Source organism: Salvelinus alpinus, chromosome 6 (assembly GCF_045679555.1).
Source record: "Salvelinus alpinus chromosome 6, SLU_Salpinus.1, whole genome shotgun sequence".
Lineage (NCBI taxonomy): Eukaryota > Metazoa > Chordata > Actinopteri > Salmoniformes > Salmonidae > Salvelinus > Salvelinus alpinus.
Genome location: NC_092091.1, coordinates 55,705,233 through 55,733,179, shown reverse-complemented (window position 1 = coordinate 55,733,179; position 27,947 = coordinate 55,705,233). Strand labels below are relative to the sequence as shown.

General features: G+C 44.0%; 3 protein-coding genes and 1 long non-coding RNA gene across 7 annotated transcripts in view; 3 read left to right on the top strand and 1 right to left on the bottom strand.

Annotated features, from left to right (window-relative positions):
• LOC139578955 (programmed cell death protein 4-like) overlaps positions 1 to 3,815 on the top strand; it is a 33,139-nt gene extending 29,324 nt beyond the window's left edge. The window contains exons 10-12 of the mRNA XM_071407114.1: positions 669 to 779; positions 1,196 to 1,335; positions 1,962 to 3,815. Coding sequence (XP_071263215.1) covers positions 669 to 779; positions 1,196 to 1,335; positions 1,962 to 2,013 — 303 coding nt within the window. The 3' untranslated portion in view covers positions 2,014 to 3,815. The remainder of the gene's footprint in view (positions 1 to 668; positions 780 to 1,195; positions 1,336 to 1,961) is intronic.
• Positions 478 to 5,115, bottom strand: LOC139578957 (uncharacterized). Its single transcript, XR_011675656.1, has 2 exons — positions 4,887 to 5,115; positions 478 to 827 (listed from the first exon to the last, which is right to left on the bottom strand). It is a non-coding gene; the product is annotated as an uncharacterized lncRNA (long non-coding RNA).
• Positions 4,301 to 12,167, top strand: LOC139578954 (mannosyl-oligosaccharide glucosidase-like). Of its 4 annotated transcripts, none has more exons than XM_071407111.1 (5): positions 4,301 to 4,398; positions 5,920 to 6,279; positions 8,050 to 8,273; positions 8,485 to 8,678; positions 9,596 to 12,167. In XM_071407111.1, exons 2-5 carry the CDS (start codon positions 5,928 to 5,930, stop codon positions 11,355 to 11,357), a joined length of 2,532 nt encoding a protein of 843 aa, XP_071263212.1. In that variant the 5' UTR covers positions 4,301 to 4,398; positions 5,920 to 5,927; the 3' UTR covers positions 11,358 to 12,167. The 4 variants fall into 4 exon arrangements, with proteins under 4 accessions (XP_071263212.1, XP_071263211.1, XP_071263214.1 ...); XM_071407110.1 differs by having other exon boundaries at positions 8,470 to 8,678; XM_071407113.1 differs by lacking the exons at positions 4,301 to 4,398; positions 5,920 to 6,279 and adding an exon at positions 6,873 to 7,091.
• A 10,687-nt stretch (positions 12,168 to 22,854) lies between these two features.
• LOC139578915 (E3 SUMO-protein ligase EGR2-like) lies at positions 22,855 to 26,465 on the top strand. The gene is made up of 2 exons (XM_071407047.1): positions 22,855 to 23,274; positions 23,530 to 26,465. The coding sequence occupies exons 1-2, from the start codon at positions 23,118 to 23,120 to the stop codon at positions 24,843 to 24,845; spliced, it is 1,473 nt and encodes a 490-aa protein (XP_071263148.1). The 5' UTR covers positions 22,855 to 23,117; the 3' UTR covers positions 24,846 to 26,465.
• The last annotated feature ends 1,482 nt before the right edge of the window (positions 26,466 to 27,947 follow it).

Sequence of the window (27,947 nt, the reverse complement as noted above, 5' to 3'; positions counted from 1 at the left end):
TTTTGTTCCTTCTCCATACTGAACATGGCCTTTGCTGTCAGCACAAGGATATTGATAGCGCTACTGTACTTTCAATAGTTATGTAGCTAGTTGGCTATGCGTGCAATGTTGAATATGTGTGGCGTAATCTTTTTAATATTGGTAAGACTACAAGTCATAAACCTATCTATTGTCTATTCTGCTGCAAATAGTTTGATTTGTTTTTTTCTGTTATCTTGGAAACTATTACTTAACATTATTCCACCAGCATCCTAGATACTAATTAAATGTAATGTTACTCAAAAAAGATTGCCAAATCCATGCAGTATGGTGAGAATTAAAGCAATGATGCCCCAATGTGGTTAAATAAGGGATTGAAACCTCACTGAAAATAGAAAGATGACCAGCGCCTTATGTCATTCTTCCTCCACTCTTCAGTCTCATCTTGGTCAAGCTGACAATCCACATAACAGAGAATTTAAGACACTGTCCATGACATAACCGGAGTTCCAAATGACACACCGTTCCCTTTATAGTGCGCTGGGCAAAGGTAGTGCACTACATAGGGAATAGGGTGCCATTTAGGGCACTTTATTTTTTAAACATTCATTTTGTACATGAACATCCTGTTCAGATATTAGCATGAAGTCTAATGCATTTTCTTCTCTCTTCTCCTGGCTGGTCGCCAGGCTGTTGTCATGGTGCTAGAGTCCAAGGGGGACACGGCCGTCAAGATGATGTGTAAGCTCCTCCAGGCCTTCTGGAAAATTGGCCTCATCACAGTGGACCAGATGAACCGGGTACGTCCCCTTACGCACCAGAAAGAAGCACCAAATTCGCTGGTAGCACTAGCACACAAAAAAAGAACTTCAACTTCTAAACTATTTCCAGTGAAATGACTGCAGGTTTTCCTTTTCCAGCACTACAATTAACATAGCATGAATCGAATGTTAAATTAGTAATTGTCAACGTCAGACTTTGTGGATTTAAACCCATCCGTAGACATCCTCAGTCAAGGCATATTTACTGGTTGCTGAAATAGCTACAGTATTTGGCCATATTCTCACTATAGCTACAGTATATATTGTTATTCTCTAGTCACTGTCAAGGCATTAATTTGTTACCCGACAAGCTCTGAAGTGACTGAATTGATTAATCTTCTCTTATATTGCCCTATGATTGGCTTACTCATCAAGTATTGTGTTGTAACATCCAGGGCTTCCAGCGTGTGTACGACGAGCTGCCAGAGATTAACCTGGATGTGCCCCATGCCCACTCCATCATGGAGTCCTTTACAGACCTCTGCTACCAGGAGTCTGTTATCTCCAAACAGTTGAGGGACTCCTGTCCCTCCAGGTCAGTGTGTTGTAAACTCCCTTTCATTTTGTCTCTTGGGTATAGTCAGTCCCTCCAGGATTCTGCAATCGTATTTATGAGCAAAATCAACAATTCCCTGCATATTATACGAGGGTGAATCACTGCACTATTTCTGCATAAGACTAAAAACATTGACCCATCACCTCACTACAAAATAGAGGGCTTGCGATTTCAACCAATCACTGCATAATGAGTAAATCAAGCCACATGTTAACAAACCTTTCCCTCTTCAGCGCATTTGTGACACAAATCATTTCATATTGTCATGCAAAGGGTCAGAATTGCTGCATCAAAATCAAGTGTTTGTCTGCAAATATCACAATCTCAAATCCTAGAGGGGCTGTATAGTAGTCATGTTTTTGAGACTAATCAGATTATGCATACTTAATGACTTCAATTAAGGTAAGAGTTTACATTAATAATGCCATAGTCTGAGTAATATCAAGTTTAGGGTACATGTAAACCCACTCAATGAGTATTTTAATTACTTAATCTAAAGCTTTTCATTAGGCCCCAAGTGTTTTATATTGTAAGGTTGAGGACCCATCTCTCAACTCATTGGTAGCCTATGAAGTACTGAATCACCTGTTCTGTCTGTCCACCAGGGGGCGGAAGCGGTTTGTGAGTGAGGGAGATGGGGGCCTGATCAAGAACTAGTGTGTAGGAGGAGGGGGGGGGGGTTGCTCGGCGTCCCGTCCCCCCCTCTGCCCCTAGATCCGCAGGCCTGAGGCTGGGCAGGCTCGCGGTCAGACTCCCCTGCTTTATCTCCGGCCCACTCATCACCACGACATCAGGTGAAGGAGGACCGAGGAGGCAGGCCCGGGCGATCAGTTTTTTCTCTCTCTTTGGTCATTTTTGTAAGAAAGCAAAAAAAAAAACCTGGGGTTGATTATTCTTTTCAGTCTGGTCTTTGAGTCTTGAGTTGAGGCCCTGGGTCAATGGAGAAGTGGAAAGAAGATTGTATTGTCTTGTGCTGGCCACGGGTTATTTTGGCTTAATTTTTTTTGCTACACCATTGACTGTCTTTCTCAAATTTTATTTTTGCTTAGCATGTATAACGCTCATAAAAAAAAAAATACAAAGCATTTGTCAAAAAAGACAACTTGTCAGCATACTGCATCGCAAGCTCTTATGAACTGAATCGCTCTTTGGAATGACATGGACCTCTGCATTTATTTTTGGCCAAAGCTTTCTGTAATTACATAAAGACATGATTCTTTATTTTTCTTTCTGTTGGTGATTTTGCTCTGTGTCAGTTGGATTATTTATCTGTCCACTCCACGTTTGTATCTCAATCCTAGGCAGGGTTGTTAAACTGTTTTAAGCACAGCAGCAGTCACAAAAGCCTGTCTAGTTTATAACCAGAGCCCAGATCAGGGCCTTCCTCCTTCCCCTTAGTGGAGGACTCTCCCGACTAGTACACTGTAATTGAGTGTCAGAAGTGGGAAATCGGCATCTAGAAATATACAGTACAAATACTCAGGATCTCTAGAACCCCTCTTCCTTTCGCTGAGCTGTTGATAGACAAACTGGAACACCCTGCAGGCTTTTGTGTTGGTAGTGTGATGTTCAATTCACGAACTCCAACTGTTACATGTCATCCAGTGGAATCTGTTTTAGGCAGACCTGGGTTTAAAAAGTAGGGTTTTTATCAAATACATTATTGCTCTTGATTAGACTTGTCTGGTGCAATGGAAACAATAAATGAGTCTCCCTACCTTTGCCACTCCAGGCAGGCTACATCAAAAGCTTAATAAGTATATGAAAGAAAATACATTTGAACCCAGGTCTGGCCCTAAGAGAGTACGAAGAAAACAAGTCTTATCGCTGATCTAGGGTCTCGTATGAGAATGCAATGGATTTTTCCTGCCTTTGTCGACCAATATGTAAAGTAATAAGCTCCGACTCGTAACGTGAGGGTTCTGGATAGGGAAAACATACAGCTTTTCATTGATAAAAAAAAAAAGTTTTGTAACCAAACTGAGGTTGTGAGTCATCACCCCTGTTTGTTTACATACACTGATTTGGGAATGGCTTTAAGAATGAGCTAGAAGTGAGTGGTCATCGCTCCCTAGGGCTCAGAGGATGTGCCTGACATCAGCATTTACTCCTAGTCATCCGCTCTGAACCACATGTTCCTGATTGCCATTCTCCATACGCAATCACTTATTTTACAGCGTTTAAATTTTGAAAATTTCATAGCTGATACATATAGGAAAATCCTTAGTTTTGTTACTTATACAAATCACACAACTGCAGTTTGATAAGGATCTCAATCATATTCACAGTTCAATGCATTGTGTCCAGCTTTCATCGCAAAAAGAAAACTGAGGGTTTTATACATAAGCCCCACAGAGCCATCTTTGTATTACTGTGAACCACTTTAAAAGGTTGAACTGTTTCCAATGCCCTTCCTCATGCAGTTCATTTTACAATTTCAATAAAATTCCATATTTCTCTTCAGTGTAATATTCTTTGGGGACATTTTTGTATAACCAGTTACTATCACATGCTACATGCTAGTGGTAGTCATATGGCAAATAAATGCTCGATCCATACTGGATAGAAAATTTATAGGATTGAATGATAAACAATGATCAACACTGGAATGTGTTGCACAACCTGTCCCAATTCGACTACATGAATTTGGATTTTAAAATATCTGCATATTCTGGTTTAGTGAAAACAATTAGGATGGCATAGTCCCAAATGTCATTGCATCAGGAGTTGACTACAGTATGTCCAAAGTATATGGTTTGCATGGATTCAATGTTGTGACCTCTGGCCAGACAACTCGAGCTGGTGTAATCATTAGAGTTGCAACGTTGCGTTTTGCAACAAACGAGTTTAATTTGGACTAATTCGGGTAGGTATTTACCCGTTTCGTTTTCTTCCTTTTAAGAAACGTTTTGCAACAATAGGCGTAATGAATATGCCCCTGGCGTGGGCTGTCAACACTGTACACGTCAGTGTTTCACGAGAGCTAGGGGACCAGGAAGTAGCGCGAATTATGTGTAGCTGATATGCTGTCCATTTAAAAAGGTGAGTTTTTCCATTTACTGTCCATATTACATTTTCTCGGTGCTTTTTTATTAATGTGCTGCATTATTGGCATGAAAAGCTTTTTTCAAAATTCTGCAAACTCGTTCTAAAACAGGTCTGCCCGATACCTTAGTGACAGCCACCGGTTTGCTAACCATTCATTAGCCAGTTAGCTTTAGCCGAAACGCTTGAATGTATGCTTTGCCTAGCGCCGTTCCTAAAAAAATATGTAATACGTTGTAATAGTTAAAGGTATTTCTTTATACAACTTTGCAGGTAACGTTATGTAGTTATTTTCATAATCGACGAGGCAACATTACACTGGCTAGCAAACTACTACTAGTTAGTCCTGTACAGTAGTTGCAAGCAATGTTGCCTACTGCTGAAGATGAGGTCTAAGTAGCTAGCTGCTTTTAGCAGTTGGCTTACAAAACAACGTAATATTCCCCCAGAAGCCAGAAGTTAAATAAAATACAATTTCAACTTACTCTGTAGATTGACTGTAGGCGGAATTCCAGAAGGGAAACAAATATGAATGGTATGTATAAATAAACAATACCCAAACGTAGGTCTGTTGTAGACCCATGTAATTCCACCGCGAGATTTGCCAGACAACTTAAACTGAATTATTCTGCTGCTCTATGTTTGCTACATACTTAAGTCGTTTTTGGTGTTGTAAAAGGCAAGTCGTCAGGAATTGAAGTATCAAAGCCAATGAATGATTTCAAAACGCTGCTTTAACCAGGTGTGGCTCTGGCCCAACCCATCGGTTTCAGTGACCAATTAGAATGGTTAGAATGTGTTTGCGTTCTAGAAATCGTTGGGGAGGTACTCAGATCCAGACTCATTGCTGGGAAGAAACTAAAGGCTTCTGCATGCTTTGGTTCGGCTGGCACCTAGACGAGTGAACAACTGTGCTCTCATACTCCCTTTAAAGACATTCACTTGAAAAACAAGTGGCAATAGTACTGTGAGATGCCATAGCCAGTATACAAAATAGCCAGAATTAATCAAAGATAGATATAAAATTACATTCTTAAGTTAACTAGGAAGTTTGATGCAGTATTTCTCAAGTAAAAAATGTGCATGAAATCAAGTCGTCTATTGTTGAATGACAGCGAACACTTAATTAAAGAATCCCTACTGTTGACCAATGAGCGACGAAGGGGCCTAGACTTCGGCTACCGAAATTCGGCTTGCCTCGAGAAAAATGTAATGTGCACGAACAGCCGGAAAAAAACTTTTGACACTTTTTTTGCAGTGTTACTTCAGTACCTTGTTGCAAACAGGATGCAGGTTTTGGAATAGTTTTTATTCTGTACATGCTTCCTTCTTTTCACTATGTCAAGTAGGTAAGTATTGTAGAGTAACTTCAATGTTGTTGATCCATCCTCAGTTTTCTCCTATCACCTATAACTGTTTTAAAGTCATCATTGACCTCATGGCGAAATCGCTAAGCGGTTGCGTTCCTCTCATGCAACTAAGTTAGGAAGGACGCCTGTATCTTTTCTTCCTCCTCAGCTGGAAGGATGGGCAGGCAGAGGAAGAGAGTGGTGACCGGCGAGGCTGACCCCCCTCCCACAAGGAAAGACGAGAAGCCTGCCACCCTACAACGCAAGGAGAAAAAAAAGAAGCTCGACATTGGCAAAATCTTCATCAACATCTCCATCGGCCTCTGCATCTTCAGCCTTATCTGGTTCTTCTATGCCCTTTACATGCGTTCCTCGCTGGCCAAACGGGTGGTAACTTTGCACCACTCACCTCCTGTCCTCGATGCCAACAGCACCAGCGCTGAGGTGTCCCCTGAGAGGTTTTGGGGCTCCTACCGACCCCAGGTCTACTTTGGGATGAAAACCAGGAGCCCAAGATCTGTTGTCACAGGTACAAGACTGTCGTTTCTCTACATTCACCCTTAAATATTTGCTAATACTATTGACTAAAGTGGCAGTTGGCAATAACTGTGTGTGATATGTGGCAAGCGGTACTAACCTGTTAGCTACTTGCCAGAGGATCACAATGGAAATAAGTTGTATAATATGAGGTTAACACAATAAATTATATCAGGGTTTATGTTAGGAGCCTACCTCTTAAGGAGCCTATCATTACCCCTTAAGGTCCAAGGATCTTATGTTATTTTCAGAGGTAGACTGGCTCTAGCAGCTAAAACAGCCAAATTCTCTTATCTAAACGTGATCGATTCTTAATTGGGAGTTGTTTCTTGAAATATAAAGCCCTTTACTTTCATGTCACATCAAAATCATTTTACAAATGCTAATTATACTGTACACTGTTTAATCCGGCTTTATCACAGTTGCAGCCAACAGTATTTTTCAGTGACAACACGTTTCTGGCGGCCTTCTTCCGTTACACACAGGTGTTCGGAGCATGCTAGTTAGCACAGGGGTACCCTTTGTCTTCCGTAAACACTCGCTGTAACATGGAGATAAGACGGGGTGGGAAGACTAACCCTATCTTTTTATTTCTCAACTGGTAATTGAAGCGAGCTTGCCATTCAGGTGCATAGACAACTAGGCAGGCTTCAGCGCGTCACACACCACTTTGCAATGAGCAGGAGGCAGTTTGCATTTTCAAAACATATACTTAATTGTTTGAAACCTTAACGTTTTACTACATATGAGGCATGTCTTTCCTTGCTTCAAAGTAGCCTAGCCAAAATCCAAACAAACGTGCAGGTAATTATTTTTTTATAAAGACTTCCATATGCCATTTGAAACCAACTGTATTTTATTGTCCCGTAGCCAAAGGCACAATCCTAGAAAACCCAGACATATTGAAAACCCAGACTATTTGTCTTTAGATCTCCATTCTTTTCCATCAACATTTGTAATGGATATTTTCATCTGTCTCATGAAACCGCTAATTGCATTAGGGAACGAACATTCGCGCATAGCCTACTTACGGTCTTTTGCGCATTGCTGCGTTTATAATGTGAATACATAATATTTGATCAACATTTTAAACTAAACGTTCGGATCTGTTATATGAGCCTCATTGCTTTTTTATGTTTTGTTTTTTTATGTAGCCTAGGCCTACTGGTTGTATGATTTTGGGATCTATCGTCTCAACTGTCCTTGTCTGTTATATTTCTTTCTCGCACAGAACAAGCTGACCAAAATAATAGGTCAAATTTTCTACTATGGGGGATAGTAGATTGACATTGGCGAGTGATTTTTCTTGTCGTTACTCGTCTCGTTGGCTGCGGGAAAGTAAATGTGGACAGTTATTCGTCAAATTGCTCATCAGAATTCGGTAGGAAGGACACACGCCATTGCATCCTCAAATTGCATGTTTTGTTAAGATGAATAACCATAATGTGATTTATTTCATTCTGAGCACCGTGGGTGGACGCTCTAATCAGGTTACGCACCTAACTGCATATGGATCCGTTACATTTATTAAATGTCCGGTAAATTAAAATGCTGCTGGTCAATGTCCAGCCACATTTCTCTAACGGAAACCCTGGATTATATGGGTTTCCGTTAGAAAAATGTGGCGCCGTACATTTGACCAGCAGCCATTTTAATTTATACATATTTATACATAATCCATGTACATGTTTAACATTTCATATTTTGGGGAATTATGAAATAAATAAAATAAATGATGTGTTTCCATTTCTCTACACCCCAGGGATGATGTGGATGCGTCAGTTCTCTGAGGTGGATGTGAACCTCAGGCACACATGCGAGCAGGGCGACCGGCTGCAGGGCTATGGCTGGCTGATGCATGACGGCCTCAGCTTTGGTGTGCAGGAGATCCACGACAGCGACTTTACGCTCACCACAGAGTTTGTCAAGCGGATGGGCGGTGAGCACGGAGGGGACTGGACCTGGAGGATCACAGCCAAGCAGCATGTGAGTATGACAGGAAACATTCGCACACCTTTAAACCCACCTGGGAATTAACCAGGCATATTTTGTTCTCATTATTTGTCTTACATTGAAAGACATTTGAGTTTTGAAAATTATTAGAATGCTACTGAACACAGATTTTCTCTCCCATTTCACTACGTTTCAAAACATTTTCTCCTTCCTACTGAACATGACCCAGTTCTTCCTTCCCCAGAGTGCGGCTCCCCACGCGCCGGTCATCTCCCTGATGTTCTACGCTGCTGCCGACACCCAGGGTTCCCTGGAGGCCCACGTGGAAGAGAGGAACCGTCTGGGTTCCATCACTGGGTTTTCAGAGGAGCTAGGGAACTTCAAGATAACCTTCCGCAAGCCTGTCGCCGGGGAGTCCCCCAGTGCCAAATACGCCAGGTAGGTACTCTCCCAAACTGCTAACGTTAGCATTTTCTAACCCAAAAACCATCAACAGAGTGAAAGACTTTTGAAAACAGTGGACAAATATGCCACAATAGTCCCTATTAATATAATGTAAATAATACCAAGCAATATGAAGAAAATCAGAAGAAGATTTTCTAAGTGAAAAATAGAAATAGCACATAATCAATCTTTATCAATAAAATCAGTGAGCCTGTTAAGAGGCAAACATGATATGTGAAAGAAATCATGTAGTATGAAACAAAGCATTGCAAATAATAAAGGCACAACTTCTACCGCAATGCATTGAGACACAAAGCAGAGCTAGGACATGTCCTCAGTGTCTGCGATGAAGATGGCCAGCCAAACTGCTGTTCTGGCTCTGATATAAAGGTTTTGTTCAACCTTTTGAGGGACAGAACAGAGAGACATTGATCTGTTCCAGTGGTGAGGACAAGGTCAATAGAGACTCCGATGCATAGAAATTGAAGGAACAGCAAGGTTTCATGAGGAGGTTGCACAATCAAGCCATACTGCAGGCCAGAAAAGAGTGTTGAATAGAAGGTAGGAAGAGCAGGAACACAGCAACCAAAACAAGCCGATCACAAGTGTGTCTGCCATTTAGACAGGAAAGGACAAGGCTCCTTTTCAGTTTTCATTCAACATAACATATCGGTCAGTATGTGGTACTCTTTGTCCCTGACCCTTGGCTGAAGTAGTATGAAGTCACAGGTCTTGCCACTTTCCAGGAGGCCACTGCACTCTGAAGGGTATAAAACCCTATGGTGACTGCAGGTCAAAGATATTGGTGCCTTGCTCCAATTCTGAGAGGAAGCTTTGGCAAAATGAGAACATGAGAGATTCCTGCTACCTTCAGGGTGGTTCACCTTCGTCTTCTCTCCTTCTTTCCTCAGCTACAACTACCTCCAGACCATGTCGCCAGGCTTGGAGAGGCTGACGGACATCGTGAGGAATAGCTTGAACCGCAGATTCGTCTACAGCCCCCCCTCTGGCGAGAAGAGGCAGTACATTGCAGTGGACACCTACAAGCCCCAGCACCAGCCGAAAACAGCCGACCCCAGAAAGGAGAGCGACTTTGTCCTGCACCAGGTCACTGTCCAGACGCCCTTCCAGATTGAGGTCCTGTTCGAGTCTGGTAGCTTCCGCGATCGTCCCAACCAGCTGTCAGCGGCGGCCATGACAGAGGAGCTGGAGAAGAGGAAGGCGGCGTTCGACGCCAAGTTCGAGAAGACGTTCGGCCTCCAGGCCAAAGGCTTGGGCCAGGCCCAGGTGAAGTTCAGCAAGGCGGCGCTGAGCAACATGCTGGGCGGGATTGGTTACTTCTACGGCCAGTCGGTGGTCCAGTCGGTGTACAATGAGTACCCGCTGCTCTACCCCGAGGGTGCCCTGTTCACCGCCGTGCCCTCGCGCTCCTTCTTCCCCCGGGGGTTCCTGTGGGATGAAGGCTTCCACCAGCTGCTGCTCAGCAAGTGGGACCCCCAGGTGACGCGGGAGGCCACGGCTCACTGGTTGGACCTGGTCAATATGGAGGGATGGATTCCCCGGGAGCAGATCCTTGGCGACGAGGCGCGCAGCAAGGTTCCTGCCGAGTTTGTGGTGCAGCGCAACGAGAACGCCAACCCACCCACCCTCTTCTTGGCCCTGCAGAAGCTAGTGGAGCAGCTCCAGGCCAACCCGGACGCAGAGTCCTCACGGCCCACCCTGCCCTTCCTCCGCAGGCTCTACCCCCGGCTCCAGACGTGGTTCGAGTGGTACAACACCACCCAGACAGGCCCGCTGCCCAACTCCTACCGCTGGCGGGGCCGTGACAAGGACACCAACCTCTTCCTCAATCCCAAGACGCTGACGTCCGGCCTGGATGACTATCCGCGGGCCTCGCACCCATCAGCCGAGGAGCGCCACGTGGACCTGCACTGCTGGATGGCCCTGGCGTCGGGCATCATGGCCAGCGTAGCCCGGCTGCTGGGAGAGCCCCACCAGGAGTACGAGCGCACCCACCAGACGCTCAGCGACAACGCACTGCTAGACGAGCTGCACTGGTCAAACCAGCTTCGCTCCTTCAGCGACTATGGAAACCACACGCAGGCGGTGTCGCTGCAGCAAGAGAAGGTGTACGTGCCCCCAGGGCAGCCGAGGCACCAGTTTCCCGTGGCGCGCCTGGTGCGCTCGGTCCGCCGGGCCCCCAAGCCGCAGTTCGTCAATGCTTTGGGCTACATCAGCCTATTCCCCTTCCTGCTGCACGTCCTGACGCCCGACTCGCCCAAGCTAGAGCACATCTTCAGAGACATGAGGGACGCGGACAAGCTGTGGACGCCCTACGGCCTGCGCTCTCTGTCCAGGGCCGACCCGCTCTACATGAAACGCAACACGGAGCACGATGCCCCCTACTGGCGGGGCCCCATATGGATCAACATTAACTACCTGGCCGTCAGGGCACTGCACCACTATGGCAACACTGAGGGGCCATATCAGGAGAAGGCGGCCACCCTCTACCAGGAACTCAGAACTAATATCATGAGCAATGTTTACAGACAGTATGCAGAGACTGGGTATATATGGGAACAGTACAATGACAGCACGGGCAGTGGGCAAGGGAGCCACCCCTTCACCGGCTGGTCGGCACTAACTGTTTTGATAATGGCTGAGCAGTATTGACACTGATGAAAATTTAAAAAAATCTCATCTCGCTTTTTGTAAGATGTTCTTTTACAATGTGCCATTTTTACTCCCTCCATCTGTCTCCTTAATGCCAACAGATGTTAGGTCTATGATTTTAAGATTTTCTTAAATAATATGATTTTCTCAAACGATAACTAAACAACTCCAATGTTCCAATTCTTCACCTTTGGCTGTCTCATTGAGTGTTTGTACAAAGCCCATACCCCAAAGACCGCATGAAAGGTTATTTTTGAATACCCCATATACTTATCAATGAACTCCCCAAGTGCCGCCTGACTGAGAGAAGTCTGTCTGATGGCAGAAACCTTTTAAGAACTATAGTAACAATAGTAGTAGTAAAAGAATAGTCTTGATATAAATCATTCATACGGTATCATATCAAGACTACCGTAGGAACTAATGCACTTTTCAAAGTCAATCATTCAAACGTTTTTTGTCTCCACAGATGTTTTCTGTTGAACAAAATAATACCTGTATTGAGAAATAGTGTATTCAGTCTTAAAATATTTGATCCCCAGTTAATTTTGTTTTTGGTTGCTTTGTCCCGTCATACAATCTTATTTAAGCCAGTATAAAATTGAGAATTAAGTTTTGATTTATTTCGTCAAATGTTTTGCTGCGAACAAACGGTTTCCTGTTAATTTTATCAATGCAAAACAAGACGAAGATGTATTGTATCTCCACTGGTAGCAGATATCCTGAGTGGCACGGAATAACATGAGTAACTTCATTGCGTTGATTGCTTACATCTTCAGTGGAAAGAACAATAAATATGTCAAAACCTTGTGTATTGTGTCTGACTGCTGATTCCTTTTTTCCCCCCAGTGTCTGTGGGAAGGATGATTTACATTCAAAAGTCATTATCGCCTTTTAGGAAAGGCACATTTATTTGCTCAATATCTACCATTGTGTGGTGTTGTTACTCTAGCCTCTGGTTTTGGTAACCAATCATTAAATATTAGCAATTCAATGAAAGTAGCTTTTTTCTTTTAATAGTTTATAGCAGTGCTTATTAAAGTGTATTAAACTACAGCTGTTAATTTACACTTCTGATAGGAATAACCCTCCAGATCAGTAACCGGTGACTGGGTCAATTTGTCTCGCTTTGATTCCTTGCATCCTCTCTCCTAACCTCCTTTTCAACCATATTGGACGAGATGGTCCATGGATCCTTTCCTGGGAGCTCTTTCTCCGATGGGTTTTAAGAAAGAGGTGAGGAGAGATGAGGCGAGGAATCGAGGAAAGATTCATTGAGAAAGAGCCACTATGGGAGCCTGATCCTGGTCCTTTGTCAGACTGCGACACACGAAGGACAGCCGCTGACGTCAATCCGCAGAGAGCCATTGTTTCTGCGGCGCCCGTTACCATGGCGAGGCGTCGTTGTGAAGGGGCCCATGGGCAAATTGGATAAAATGGACAGGCTCGTAGTGCATCGCCGGTGTCAACTTCTTTTCAAGCGTTGACATGCAGAGAGTCGAGACACATACAAACACGACAGGAGCATAGTGTACAGTTGCTAGATCTTTGTTAACACAGCAGTGTGTGTGAACACCATCACAGAGGGCCTGGCTCCTGATTGCACTGATGTTGGTTTCCAGCTTCCACGTGACCCTGGGACAGAATCCTTTCTGGCTTTCATGTTATCACAGCGTTTGATTAGATGTGTAGTTCAAGGTTGGTCTTGGCGCTGTCAGGTTTGCAGTTCTATAAATAGGCCTATGCTCAGTAGGAAGAGGCATTGGCTGTAGCTAGTCTGGCTCCAAAGTGCAGTTAGAGAATGATTGCAAAAGGTGAAAAAGAGAGCAACGCAACATTCAGTATTTATCTTAAAACTGTCATCACCAACATAAAGCAGACATCTTTCATGTGTTAGTGTAATTTCCCTCACTTTTGGGAAGTAGGCTACTGTAAATGTTTTATTAAAAAACATAAGCGCAACTGCCATAGTCCTTATTTCACATTCTGCTAATGGTGATTTATCCTTTTTATTGATATACATAGAGAGAGACATTCATTGTTCATCGTCGTTAGCCCCAATGTAGAATAGGGTTGCAAAAGTCCTGTAACTTTCCCCAAATTCACAGGTTTTCCACCCTACTGATTCCGGGAACATTCCAAACGGAATTTCGAATGTAAAAAAACTGGGAATTTTGGGAATGTTAGCAACCGAAAATTGAGTGGAGTGTGGAAGTGATAGTTCACTCTGTTGTTCAGTAGGGAGGAGATGTGTCAGAGGTTCCACATCAGAGGCCGACAGTGCAGAGGGTTTAGCACAGTGGTATTCAGACTTTTTCAGCGGAGACCCTAATTTTTCCGCCAGAATTTCAGTGGACCCCATTTTTTCCCCACAAGAATTTGTTGCAACCGCACCCCAAGTGACACAACCTTAAAATCGGGTCAATTTAGATTTTTACATCAACAAATAACTTTAAATTCATTGCATTTTCATCTCTTATCAAAGTGAAAAGAAACAAATAAGTACATTTACTCAATAACATTGTATCTATCAAATGTTCTTTCTAAAACAACACATGTATATTGTTCCATACAATAATCTGTACTCTTAATTTTTATCACATTTTGGGGAAACCACTGTAGTTCCCACGCGACCGGTTCCCACACGACTGGTTTAGCACAGTGCTGCTGGGTCTAATACCACTGGTTTAGCACAGTGCTGCTGGGTCTAATGTGCATGGTTAATATATTGTTGCCTTAGAATTTGACCCCTTGACCTGATAATGCAACGCTGGTCATCATGGGCCTTGGGCCTGAGTAAGTGATACATACGGTAGAACCACAAGCACACACCCCTCTCTCTCTCACACACACACACACACACACTGAGGAAATGTATTCCACATTTCCACATCCCCTCCAAGCAATGGCAGTCAGTCAGAAAAAAATTTGTTAATTCCTTTGAAGAGAGCGGCCCATCAGTGTGACTAAAGCATTCACCGAGCATTTCCCCTGTTCCGAAGACCCCTTTTTTCACACTGAAATGGGATAATAGCCAAATGGCATCAGAGCTCACTAATGTGGCTGCATAATAAACAGATGAGTCAGGCCCGTGGTGTCGGCCTATTCATTGGTGCGTTTTCTCTGTATGGATTTACAGCCAACAATATGTGAGCTTCCTCTGGAGAATTTGTGACTGCCCAATACCCTTTTAGAAGGAAGCAATGTGTTGGGCAAAATCTCACATTTCAATTATTGTATAGTTTGCCTTTAAAAAAGCAAATGACATATGGAGAGCATCATTCAAGTAATGCTGGTTGGAGATTGAAATGAAGAACCCCTCTTTCAGCACAGCTATCTAGAATGCAATGACTAGAAAGTTATGCTAGAGGGAGCTGATTAATAACCAAGTGTGTTTCTTTATTCCAAATGGACCCGTAATCCCCTGCCTCCTACCCCTTAGGACTTCCTGTAGACATGGAAGGCTTGGATAAATGTAAGCAGTATGGTAAATAGCTTTACCTTACCCTCTGATAGGTTGGGTGGAGTTTTGCTTATCCAATCCTTTCAGATCTACAGGAGTGTCCAGGACAAGGGGTCCATTTGGATATTGAACATTGTTCAGCCGGCAGATTTGTACGTCGGGATGTTAAGGGTTAAGGAAATGTTTGGGGTTAAAGGTTAGAGTTAGGTTAATGGGGCTGAGGTTAGGGTGAAAGTTATGGTCAGATTTGACTGTTTTCCCTCACCTTTTGCCCTTTGTCATTTTTTTCTTCTCCCTCTTCCTTTGTTTTGTGTGTAAGAAGTATTTTGACACATTTGTTTGTAAAATACACTGTAAATAAATGTTGATTTGATTTGGTGAGGCATATGGTGAGTCTGACCGACGTCAGGCACCATACAAAATCTGCCGGCCGCATATAGCAACACTTCCAATTAATCAAGCTTTTCTGGAGTTGGAGAAAAGCTCTTTTTGAATACAGTTCGACTATCGCTTTACACTTACAATTGAGAAGTGCAGTACATTAGCCCTATAAATGGGTAATTATGCTAATGGCTCAATTTGTGTAAGATGTGATGGTGGTAATGAAGAGTATCTCTAGGCAATTCACTGGCTGTGCGTAGATCCTAAATCATTGTTTCATGCTGGCACGTACATTAGAGTCAATGGAGCGTGTTCTCATAGATACAGGGGAGACTTGTCAGCGGCTTTGTCCTGGGGTGATATGATAATGTGGGAGGGGGGGGAAATCACCTGACTCTCTGCTGACATAGGTTTTCAGATTAGGTGAGAATGCGGGCAGCCTCTGGCTCTGTCTATGAGCTCACGCTATGACGTTTAGGTTTGTTTGTGCGTGTGACTGTGTGTGTGGATTCCACAACACACCCCGTGGCTAAACTGGCCCCTCTGAGCTCAGCTAATGTTTTTCCCTCACTCCCAGCTCCCAAACACTCGTTAGCGCATCTCACAATGATTAAAATGCTGATGTTGACGCCAAGCGGCGGGCGTACACTCTGGTGGCGCCTCGCCTCTGACATCACTACCTCTCCCAGGGGAGCATGGGATGTCGATAGACGCAAGAGCGGAGCGTCGAGTGTGTTCGTCCGTCCGTTAGCAAAACAAAACAACATCCTCTTCCTGCGCAGTACCCTGTCTTCCCTCCCCTCACTAGTTAGGCCTATTGTCCTCACCACCACCGACAACAAATGCCCTCCACACTTTCTTATCTTTCAACATAGAGCTCCCCTGATATGCCACCACACTCACTCCCTTCCTCCCTCCCTTCATTCTCTCACCCCAGGACTGGCTCTCGCCTCTCTCCGTGGCCCTCTCCCCTCCCTCATGCCCAGCACCTCTACCCCTCTGCCCCCTTCAGAAGCCTGCAGTGCATTCCAGCAACCAGAAGCACCCAGCAGCAGCCGCTCCATCCAGTATCTCTACAGTACCCTCACTGCCCTCTGTGCTGGTTATGTAAAGCCTGGCTGCTATAAATAGTGCTCACCCAGGATCTTTTGTCTTTACCTGCTCTTCGCTCTTAGCCCAACAGTTTTATTTCTGGAGTGAAGCTGTGGAAAGCTAGTGCCATGCCGAGCGGCCGTAACCATAGTTACTTTTGTTAGCCCGACCGAGCCTTTGCATTCTCTCAGTCTTGTTGCCTCAGAACAGCTGCAAGTTATTTGTTTGTATTCAGTGTTCTCTCTCGCTATCTATCTATCTGTCTCTCTCTCTCTCTTGTTATTGTGCATCAAAAAGGTGATTGAATCACTGTTTAGCCTATCAGATATCCTTTATTTCGAGCGTGGACTGTCATCATAACCCATTCTACCTGTTGCATATTGTCGATGTATCAAATAAGCAAGCCTGCTTCAAACTCAGCAGTCAATATATGCTTGTAGAATATCTCACAAATGGCAGTCGAAGGCAGTCAGAATGTTGGTCCCTATTGATTTTGAATAGTACAGATGGTTTTTAAGTGGGGTCTAGATTTTGTGTGGACATTTGGGTAGAGCATTTTGTGCCCTTGGAGGTAGTTGTTGCACCTTGCAGAGAAAATCATACAGCTTTCCTCAGCTTTGATTTAACTGTATAATCATCACCCTACTGTACATCTGATTTTTACTATTCAAGGCCATCTGTCACTCACAACACAATGACAGCCTAGCACTTCAGGTTCTATTTCACCCTAAGTAACTTCCAACCAAGCTAAATATTGCCCTTACCCTCAACATCGACCACAAAGGGTATCATTTCACAGTTATAATTTCACTCTGCGTTCCATTACGCCACTTTAACTTCCAAGCCTCTGAGTAGTTAGGTAACGGCAGGTAGCTGGCATAGGGCCAGTGGGACCAGCAAGTTGGCCTGTCAGAGTGCTACTCGAGCGGGGATCCTGTGGTGAGAGGAGGGCAGGGTTGGGTAGGGGCCCGGCTGAGTGTGAGATGTGTGGGGGTGTTTTGGGGAGGGGGAGGGCTGGGTGAACCGCTGGAGCTGGAGCCCACTGCCACCATCTGCAGTCACGATTGGAGAAAGAAATGCAGGCTCTAATCCCACCGCTGCTGGAGAGGAGAGGAAAAGAGAGGAGAGAAGAGAGGGAAGGGGCGGCCGGGGACAGCGGTGGGCGAGCGGACGGGTGTATTTTAAGAACACAAGGGAAACCTGCCACACCGACCAACAGACAGGGGCCTAGTTACCCGGGCTTCCCTAACCCATCACTCCCACAGAGAAAGAGAGAAAGAGATGCTCCTTCAAAAGAAAAACCACGCTTCCGCTCCTCTCTCCCTCTCTCTCTCCCTCTCTCTCTCTCTCTCTCTCTCTCTCTCCCTCTTTCTCTCTGCTCTCTCCATCACCCGGTGTTTGAATGATGGTATATGTAACTATGCGTGGCCCAACGAGATAGAGAGAAGGAAGGGATAAAAAACACAAAAAAACTTGGCAGCCGAGGCGAGCATCTTGTATTTATAGCGAGTCGTGTTTCCGGCAGAGGTTTCTCCGGTGTTAGCACTCCCAATCCATTTTATTCGCTTCTCTTCAGAAGCTCTATTGTACATCCATCCAGGTTTAGACGGAGATGTTCTCTCATCCGTTGCCTAAGGGGGGTATTTCATATTTTAATGTGGGGGACCTTCTTGTCAGAAATGGACGGGGGGGGGGGGTTATAGGATTTCTCCTTCTCTTTTTGTGGTATTGCCACCAAAAACGTGTTGTAATCTAGGTAATTAAATTCAAATGTATCGGTGAATAAACAGCCTATCTAGCTCTTGAGCTCAAGCCTAGATACTGGATATAATTATTATGGTTGTGTTCCCTATATACTACTTTTGATCAGAGCCCTATGGGGACTAAATACAGAATAGGGTGCCATTTTAGGACACAGTCCTGCATTATACAGTATGATAGTGTATGCATTTCATTACCATATGGATGGTTTCAGGAGAGGATTCTCTATGCTCTGTATACAGTCTTCCCTCTATAAGGAATTGTATATAAAGTATTCTCTCTAGTCGCTACCGGGAACTGCATATATCCAATGGGGAGCTTCCAATGACCACAGATGTTATACTTTGATGAGGGTTAATTGGCACCTTCGATTGGCTAAAGAGAGAGCGCATGCTTAACCCTTATCCTTATATAGGTCTTCTAGGCCTTTCAGCGTGCTCTGCAGTTTCCCTCAAGCATCCTGCTTTGTGTGCTCTTTCAGCAATGGGATAGGCACCATGTTGACTGTAGGTCATCCATGATATGTCTCAACTTGCACTCTATTCCCTACATAGGGCCTCTGGTTAAAAATGTTTCACTGTAAAGGAACTAGGTGCCATTTGGTAAACAGCCCAGTATTTTCAATAAAAATCACACCCAGTTCGATAAAAAGATAGCCTGGTTCCAGATCTGTTTGTGCTGTCTCACCAACTTCACAATGACCTAAGGAGTTGACCAGGCTAGGACAGTTTTTAAAGGTCATTATTGTGTGTTTCAACATCTGTAACTTTATTAATAGTGGTGTAGCAATAATTATGTTGTACTTCTATTCTGCGTCCCAAATGGCACCCTTTTCCCTACATGCAGTAGTGCAATAATTTTGACCATGTGCCATGGTCCAAGGTAGTTCACTATATGGGAAATAGGGTGCCATGTGGGACCAACTTTATTCAAAGTGTGCCTCCTGAACCTGGGAAGATATCCTTTCATTCCAGCCATGTTTCCTTTTTTTTAGCACTAGCCAACACGTTGAACATTATTCTTTGATGTCAACACCATGCTAAGATCTAGAACGAGCATCCAATCCTAAAACTAGCCTACCAAATTCCATAATAGAAATCAGACTTCTTTTACACCGAATACAATAACACCTGTGTCTCATTAAACTTTTACAAGCACTAAATTGGGCTCCGTGCAATAATCTCGGGTAAGTGCTGACATTACGCAAATCCATTAGGCTTCTTGGCCCTGTGGTATTTCGCCGGGGAGCAGAGAGGTTAGCGTGCACTCTGCAGTTATCTTAACAGCGTTCTAAACCCCGTGGCTCTAAATGGCACACTATTCCCTATCTAGTGCACTAGCTTCGACCCAGAGCCTGGTCAAAAGTAGTGCACTATATGGTGCTATTCGGGACGGATACCTCTGTGTGATCAGATCTGTTTTAATAGACTTCAATGGGTTTACTTGAAGACATCTCCGAGAGACGTAACATTTCGAGGCCCTAGAATTAGAGCAGCTAGAGGCACGTCACTGAGGTGAAAACGATTTGTTCCAGAGAATGTCAAAGCCTCGCTGGCTGGCGCGAGCAGTAGCGCATTAGGCTATTATCATAACTTAGAAAGTGGACGGGGAGTGCTCCTCTCTCCATATGCAGTTACGGCAACGATTTTGAAGATCCATTCTTACTCTTCAAATCGGTGTCATTTGCGAGCTAGGAGAGAACACAACTGAGATAGCAAACCATGTGTGTTTTATTTGAAATTCAGTTCAAATTGCCTACTCCCTCATGCATTTGGCTTCAGCGAGTTTAGGTAGGCTATACCATTACCACTTGTCATCATATTGCAATATGTAGCCTAGACTATCGTTTTCGATACACTTGTGCAATAATATAGATTACGTGTTAAATTAATTAAGCAGGGAATATGATCTAATGAGCTTCCATAGCGTTTAAACGGTGACAGTGCTCGAATCTGCACTGGCATGTTCCTGAAATCACCCATGTAAGGGCGATGGAATGTGGCTATACAAGGGTGCTTTCAGGACCGTGGACAGCGCAACGACTGATTTGCGCTGCCGGTATGAAAGTGTACACTGAGTGTACAAAACATTAAGAACACCTGCTCTTTCCATGACAGACTGACCAGGTGAAACTCAATATTAGGAAGGTGTTCTTAATGTTTTGTACACTCAGTGTTTATCGACTTTTTGATATCATAGAAAGGAAACTCATGCACATAACTGTTTGTCCACTCGATTTAAACAACTTTCCCCATAGGGACATGTGCTACATCGCCTCTATGGACCCAGCATCAGATAGTGAAAATAAAACGCCTTTTTTATTGTTTGAAATGTCAACGTCTGTGAGGACAGGTTGGTTCAACCACTGAACACTTCGGGGTATTATCGATTTCCCCCGCATACCTGAAAGGCCAACCCTTTAGATAGCCTAGTGTTTTGTAGTTTAGGCTCTCAGCACGGTGACAACACCACCACAGCGGTCACGTTTGCTATTAGACAACGATGGAAGTGAATGAGTGAAAACAGTTCAGTGCTGAGCAGCAGCAGCGTGTAGGAAGCAATTACCAGCAAGGACTTTTCCTGAGTTGCATTTATAAAAGAAAACAGCATCCAGGCCTACCTTTCTGTCGCCCACATGTGCTCAGTGGGGCCACGACATTAGAACTGATCGAGTTTGAAGTAGCAGCAGCTACACTATATATACAAAAGTATGTGATACAAAAGTATGTGGACATCCCTTCAAATGAGTGGATTCGGCTATTTCAGCCACACCTGTTGATGACAAAATTGAGCACACAACCATGCAATCGCCATAGACAAACATTGGCAGTGGAATGGCCTTACTGAAGAGTTCAGTGACTTTCAACGTGGCACCGTCATAGGATTCCACCTTTCCAACAAGTCAGTTCATCAAATTTCTGCCCTGCTAGAGCTGCCCGGTCAACTGTAAGTGCTGTTATTGTGAAGTGGAAACATCTAGGACCAACAATGGTTCGCCCGTGAAGTGGTAGACCACACAAGCTCACAGAATGGGACCACCGAATACTGAAGCGCATAGCTCGTAAAAATCGTCTGTTGCACCACCCACTACCAAGTTCCAAACTGCCTCTGAAGCAACGTCAGCCCAAGAACTGCTAGCCGGGAGCTTCATGAAATGGGTTTCCATGGCTGAGCAGCTGCACACAAGCCTAAGATCACCATGCTCATTGACAAGCGTCGGCTGGAGTGGCATAAAGCTTGCCGCCATTGGACTCTGGAGCAGTGGAAACACGTTCACGCTTCAATCACGCTTGAATCACGCTTCATCATCTGGCAGTCCAACGGACTAATCTGGGTTTGGCGGATGCCGGGAGAACGCTACCTGCCCCAATGCATAGTGCCAACTGTAAAGTTTGGTGGAGAAGGAATAATGGTCTGTTTTTCATGGTTCGGGCTAGGCCCCTTAGATCGAGTGAAGGGAATTCCTAACGCTACAGCATACAATGACATTCTAGATGATTCTGTGCTTCTGATTTTGTGGCAACAGTTTGGGGAAGGCCCTTTCCTGTTTCAGCAGGACAATGCCCCCGTGCACAAAGTGAGGTCTATAAAGAAATTGTTTGTCAAGATCGGTGTGGAAGAACTTGACTGGCCTGCACATAGCCCTGACCTCAACCCCGCACAGAGCCCTGACCTCAACCCTATCAAGCACCTTTGGGATGAATTGGAACGCTAATTGCGAGCCAGGCCTAATTGCCCAACATCAGTGCCGACCTCACTAATGCTCTTGCAGCAATGTTCCAACATCTAGTGGAAAGCCTTCCCTGAAGAGTAAGGCTGTTATAGCAGCAAAGGGGGGACCAACTCCATATTAGTGCACATGATTTTGGAATGAGATGTCCGACGAGCAGGTATCCAGATACCTTTGGTCATGTAGTGTTCAACAAAAATCTCAAATGTTTCAAGGATTAGGTCTATAACCTCTGTTATAAGGTGACCCAATGCCTCTCTTTTGAGTTTAAGGTGTGTCATCTTTTGATGTGAGCAAGTGCATTGCCTAGATAACCTACAGGTTGCATCCCAACGGGCACCCTATTCCCCATGGGCCCTGGTCAAAAGCAGTGCACTACAAAGGAAACAGGGTGCCTGCAACTGTTACCTTTTTATGTTATACAAGCCCATGGTAAAATTTTCAGAACCAGTTAAATATTAATGGGTGCAGTAACTTCAGCTGCCACAATGGAAAGGGGGTATTGCTTCTTCCTTGGCTACATCACAGTTAACTTGATTTGTATAATATCTCTTCTATTAATCCTACAGTGTAATGAAATTGATGCTTAGTAGCCAAACCGTAACGTCATATGGCCTAAAGCCTTCCCAATCGTAATTTGTTTAATTTATGAGAAATTAAGTTATTAAGTGTGTTGATTGGTGGCAGAAGACATTGTACATCTCCACACGGCATCGAATGACTGTCTAAAAGCTACCATGTTTTCTAGTCGACCGAGTTAAATGCAAGAACACTTGCCATGCCACTGCCATGATATATTGTTATCATGATTTGATAAATCAAGCGTTTATTCTCAGACATAACATTAACATACCCGATGGTAAATCAATGGCAGTCTCTCTCGCAGATCCAAGAGACTTGTTGCAACGTCAGAATCGTAACTCTCCTTTTTTTGGGGAAGCCCGTCACATCCTCTGTCCATGTATGGGCATGAAGTTTACACGCAGCGGGGAATCCTCTCACTGGAGCCGATGAATGGGGGGAGGGTTCTATCGACCCGCCGGAGTGTATATAAGGAGAGGCAAGGGAAGCCACTGGTGTGAAACCTACCCACAGCAACAGATAGCCGAAAAGCTACAAAGCGATACAACACGCAGTCATCTGGACAAAAAGGAAATTTCGAAATATTTATTGACACCCTTTTCCTCATACGACGACCAGCACATTTTCGGGGATAATTGACGACCCGTGCATCAGAGGGGAAAGGACACATAATTTGTATTTGCTTTGTTTAGTTTTTTTTTATCTACCTACACTTACCTGGATTGACAGACTTGAAATCAATCTCGCAATCATGCTGAATAACATGGATTTGAACTCTAAAGATTCCTTCTACCCTCAGTTTGAGAATTGTAACGGTTCTTCCCTGGGGATGGAAAATAGCGCTCGGAAAGATACCCAGGAGATGTTTTCGGACGCAGAGAGAGGAGCACCTGCCCAGTTTAACCATGGTAAATTCGCAGTAGCCTCTTGCTGCATTGCATAATGTGATAAATCAATATGCATGCATTGATAGCTTGAATAACATAGTTTGTGGTTGCACATTGTAATTTATTAAAAACATCGCATGGATTTAATTTGTCCCATTTGCAGCGGTGCATGTTACGCATGTATGCTTATTGATTACATAACGACTTTAATTTATGTGCATTTATCAGTCTAAAATCAACATTTGTAATGACAAACTTTCCCTCTTTCTTTTTCAGAGGGAGCACCTGTAACCCTGAAAACCGAGGCCTCCAACTCAGATTTCGCCTTTAATCCCTGCGAGGCGCCCAAAGGCAGCTACTCCTCCTCCCTCGCCTACTCAGGCAGCTTCTATGTGGAGGCGACTCAGGGGGGGCCGTGCAGCACAGAGACATTGCTCAACATGATCACAGAAATTGTCGGTATTTCCACGTTACCAATCTCCGAAGTTCAACTGAGCACCATGGACAGCAGCAGCTTCGGCGACGCCGGCGTCCAGAGGCAATCCTCCACCTGCAGCGCCACCCCGCCCCTGTACTCTCCGGGGCAGACATGTCCCAGCTACCCCGACGGTCAATCCGGCGGCCAAGCTCAAGATTCAGCCTCTCCCCAGGTGAGCTTCGGCTCCCCAGCTCAAGTCCGAAACCAGAACAGCACCACCGAGCCACAGTCAGAAGCTGCGTCTTTTCCAGTAGTGGTCAAGAATGAGTTCGAGAGCAGCTGTTACGAATGGGGCACGTTCAATAAATCGGACTCCTATTTGGAAACGGGCTTCCAATCATCAGAAACGTTCCCGATGTCCACTGACTTCCCGTCTGACCAACAAGTGGATGTAAAGGAACTTTTGGACTCATTTTCCCCCATGTGTCCTAACCCAGAGATGGAGTTCAAAGTTGAAGGCGGAATCAAGCAGGAGCAGTGCTATTCTGACACCTGCTCTCAGAGTTTCTGCAGTTCTCTTTACTCCAACTACCCAGTGCCAGTCATGGACCTCTCAACCAACAACCTCCTCAAGCCAGCTATGTTTCCCAACATTGAACTTCCGCCATTATCTAATCAGTGCGATTCGTCTTGCCAGCTTACCTCACCAGCTTTACCCAGTACTATAGACTCAATTCTTTACTCCTCCCTATTGCCAGACTCCTTTGCCCAAAGTTACACGCCGCGCGCGCAAAAGGCACCGCGTGTCAGGAAAAGCCCCGCGGCCTCCACCGGGCCTGCCAAAGAGAAACCCTTCACCTGCCCCATGGAGAACTGCGACCGGCGCTTCTCCCGCTCGGATGAACTCAACAGGCACATCCGCATCCACACCGGACACAAACCCTTTCAGTGCCGCATCTGTCTGCGCAGTTTCAGCCGTAGCGACCACCTCACCACCCACACCCGGACTCACACGGGAGAGAAGCCGTTCTCCTGCGACGTATGCGGCAAAAGGTTCGCCCGGAGCGACGAGAGGAAAAGGCACGGTCGCGTGCACCTGAAACAGAAAGAGAAGATGGAGCTGAAGCCACAAGTGATCAGCGCGTGGCAATTTACTCTTCCGGAGGGAATTTGAAGAGGCACCACGACGCACACGAGTAGTTCTGTCCACACAACATTACAATCTTTCCGTCGAAGATAAAAAGCTTGACAGTTCATTGCTGATTACAGGTCGACGTATCAATGTTTGCGGTGTGACATATAGGTCGAGGGAAATTGGTTTGACTGTGAAAGTCTCTATAGGGAGTCTTAGAATAAGGATGTTTTGCGAGTTTGATTTGCATAATGCTATATCGGAAAGTGAATTGTGAAAAGGGTCTGCTCTTTCGACCCTCGTTTACTTGCTGCTGCTGACTCTATGCAACACATGCATAACTTGATTGTAAAACCTTCCCGAGTTGACAGCTCAACAGACACTTGTTGTATTTCTCTGTTACAATCAACCAATTTGGTCATGCCAAACCAAACACCAAGGCATCATAACAAATGCCTGCAGCAGTTCAGCACCCTTTCGTCTGGACAGCTCCAACTTCAAACCTCGACGAAGAAATATACCAATAAGAAAAAGAACTGCATCGAAATTGCTGGGCTGTATTGCACTTATATCTAATTTGAGATATCCTCTATCCACTAGAAAGTCTTATATTTTATGCTTTCGAGGCTTTTTTATTCCACTAACACTGCAACCAGTCAGATAGTGGTTCTTCAAATGCATGTTTATGTTCATGTGGTATTATTGAATATAGCCAACAAATAACTTAGTCCTCCACTTGCCGAATGGAAGTGCAGGAGACTTCGTTTTATGACATGAATGTAACACATTATTCTTGGCTTTAGTCACGAAGCAGTCCATTTGTGCCAAGGTTTTGAGAATTAATTTTGCTTTGCTATCAGTATTCTATTGATTGGTCTTTGTGTTGTATTTAAACAAAATGGTTGAATTATTAAATCGTGAAAGTTATACCATAAATGGAAAATAAATATATTTGTATGACTGTACTTTGTATTTTTATAGCTGTGTATATACATATTTCAAAAGACCACTGTTTAACCTTGAATTGTTAAAGTGGAAAATGCTTTTTTAAAACATACTCACAATGTTTTACGTGTACCTTTGGAGGGCTGGTAGCAAAATAGTGTTTTAGAGAGATTGTCATTTGATATAAATATATTTCTAAGACAAGTAAAAGATTACCTAACTGTTCGTATAATAGTGACTCGAAATATCATTTGATTACACTGCTAATCAGTTCGTGATGAGGACTATAGTGTTAAACTAGTAAGTCATTATACATGGCTCTGGTACAGTACGATGTACTGTATTGTACTGTCAAGCCAGAATTGACTAGCAGCACAACACTAAAACATTGCTGTTGAGTAATCAGGTAGCACACATTGCTGCGAGTTTATGTACTTTTCAGATGAGATGATTTAAGACTTGACAAGGCATTACTGATGAGGAAGCTATTCACTTTAGCAAAAAAACAATGGTTATGGCTTGGCGAGAATGTCACCAATCAGTCAGGGTACTGTAAAAAAGTGTTTTAACTCGCCTTAAGTTATATTAACTGCTTGGGTATATAATGAATTTTGTATATATACACAGTTTATACGAAAATACTTTCGATAAATTGAATATTGATGTTGTTATTTTTATGACAAATGTTTATGAATAAAATGTTTGGTTTTCTGGAAACAGTGCAAGAGTCATTTGTCCATGCATAGAAATTCCTCAGTCCTTCCTCGCCTATGCTGACAACTTCCTTTATGTAAGTAACACAGTATCTTCCACCAAAGCAGTCATGTGGATGACTATTGCGGCTATTCCTAAAAATACACGTTCTAACGGGACAACCCAGCACCAGCAGATAGTGGAATCCTAACATTAGACATCACAGTTCTATGTAATGTTGATTCACAAGGCTTTGGGCTCCCAACACATTAAAGTGAACACCCTATTACTCAGTGTTGTGATTCTGGTCCCTCTGACATGAAGTAGGTCATGGGTTTATAGCTACCAAATGTTGAGATGAGACATTCACATTAGCTGAGGGAGGACACCATTATACTTGGTATGTATTTGGTACAACCTCGGGTGCAGATGTTTCAGTCTAAACAGACCTTCATCAGAAAGAGACTTAACCATACTTCCTCTTTCCATGGAGGTCTATAGCCTCTGCTGTATGTTGTTCATCTCAAAGGGCCCCATAGAGATACTGTATGTCTCTATGGTTAGCCTCTCCCCCGTCTAACCTGTCATTCATTCCCACAATGCTGATAGATAAGAGATCAATGATTGTTTGTTTCTCTCTCTCTTTCTCTCTGTTTGTCTCTTTGTGACCCAGTAGCATTGCAATCTTCCCTTTTGACCTCCTCCTTTTCATGCTGGCTGTGTCGAGAGAATGTTACCTACTGACAGTTGTTGCTCTGACTCGCTCATCATTCATATCCTTCATGTCACTTATCAAAAGGAATATGCACAAAGGAAATAACATTTCCAATAACACATCCTGCTAATTCAATGGTACTGTGAATTTTTGTGTGGTGCTGGTCTTTACCAGTGTACAGTATGTCTACTAAATGCAAATGAGCCCATTTGAATCAATGTGTCAGAAGTAAAAAAAAAAAAAGGGAAGATATATTTCAATTTCTAACATTATTTCTATGCAAATGACAGATTGCACTCTTATCTGGCTATTGTGCTCTTGAGCTTGTGATCAGGGATCTCATTGGTCACTTATGAGTTATATTAGACTTGATAAGGTTGCCTGAACAGAAACAAGCATTCTCCATGTATTATTATAGCCCATTATTGTGCTACACTTGAGGTTTTAATAACCAATATCTTTGAATACAATACTTATACTGTTTCACAGTCACATCATATAGTGTTAAGCGTTGTGTCCTGAAAGTTCAATTCCCAACACTTGCATGTGAAAAGGCCTACAGTAACATCTCCAAAAATTAAATTCCCTCACAGGGAAAATCAAGTTATTTTACTCTATTCTATGCATGGTCTTTCTGGCTGTTTGTCAACATTAGAGCAGAGTAGAGCAGGATCTTCCCTGACTGTGGTCAAGGCAACTCAGCCCGTTGTGTCCTCCACGGAAGAGGAGTAGTGATTACCAAGAGAGGAGACAGAGAGAGTTATATCGGGATAACACTGGAGAGACAGTCG

Excerpts from the sequence above, each read along its gene's own strand:
- LOC139578954 (XM_071407110.1), top strand. The coding sequence starts at position 5,928 with ATGGGCAGGCAGAGGAAGAGAGTGGTGACCGGCGAGGCTGACCCCCCT. Across the intron at positions 6,280-8,049 it reads CCCAAGATCTGTTGTCACAG|GGATGATGTGGATGCGTCAG; the intron begins GTACAAGACTGT and ends TCTACACCCCAG. Across the intron at positions 8,679-9,595 it reads CCCAGTGCCAAATACGCCAG|CTACAACTACCTCCAGACCA; the intron begins GTAGGTACTCTC and ends TTCTTTCCTCAG.
- LOC139578915 (XM_071407047.1), top strand. The coding sequence starts at position 23,118 with ATGCTGAATAACATGGATTTGAACTCTAAAGATTCCTTCTACCCTCAG. Across the intron at positions 23,275-23,529 it reads ACCTGCCCAGTTTAACCATG|AGGGAGCACCTGTAACCCTG; the intron begins GTAAATTCGCAG and ends TTTCTTTTTCAG.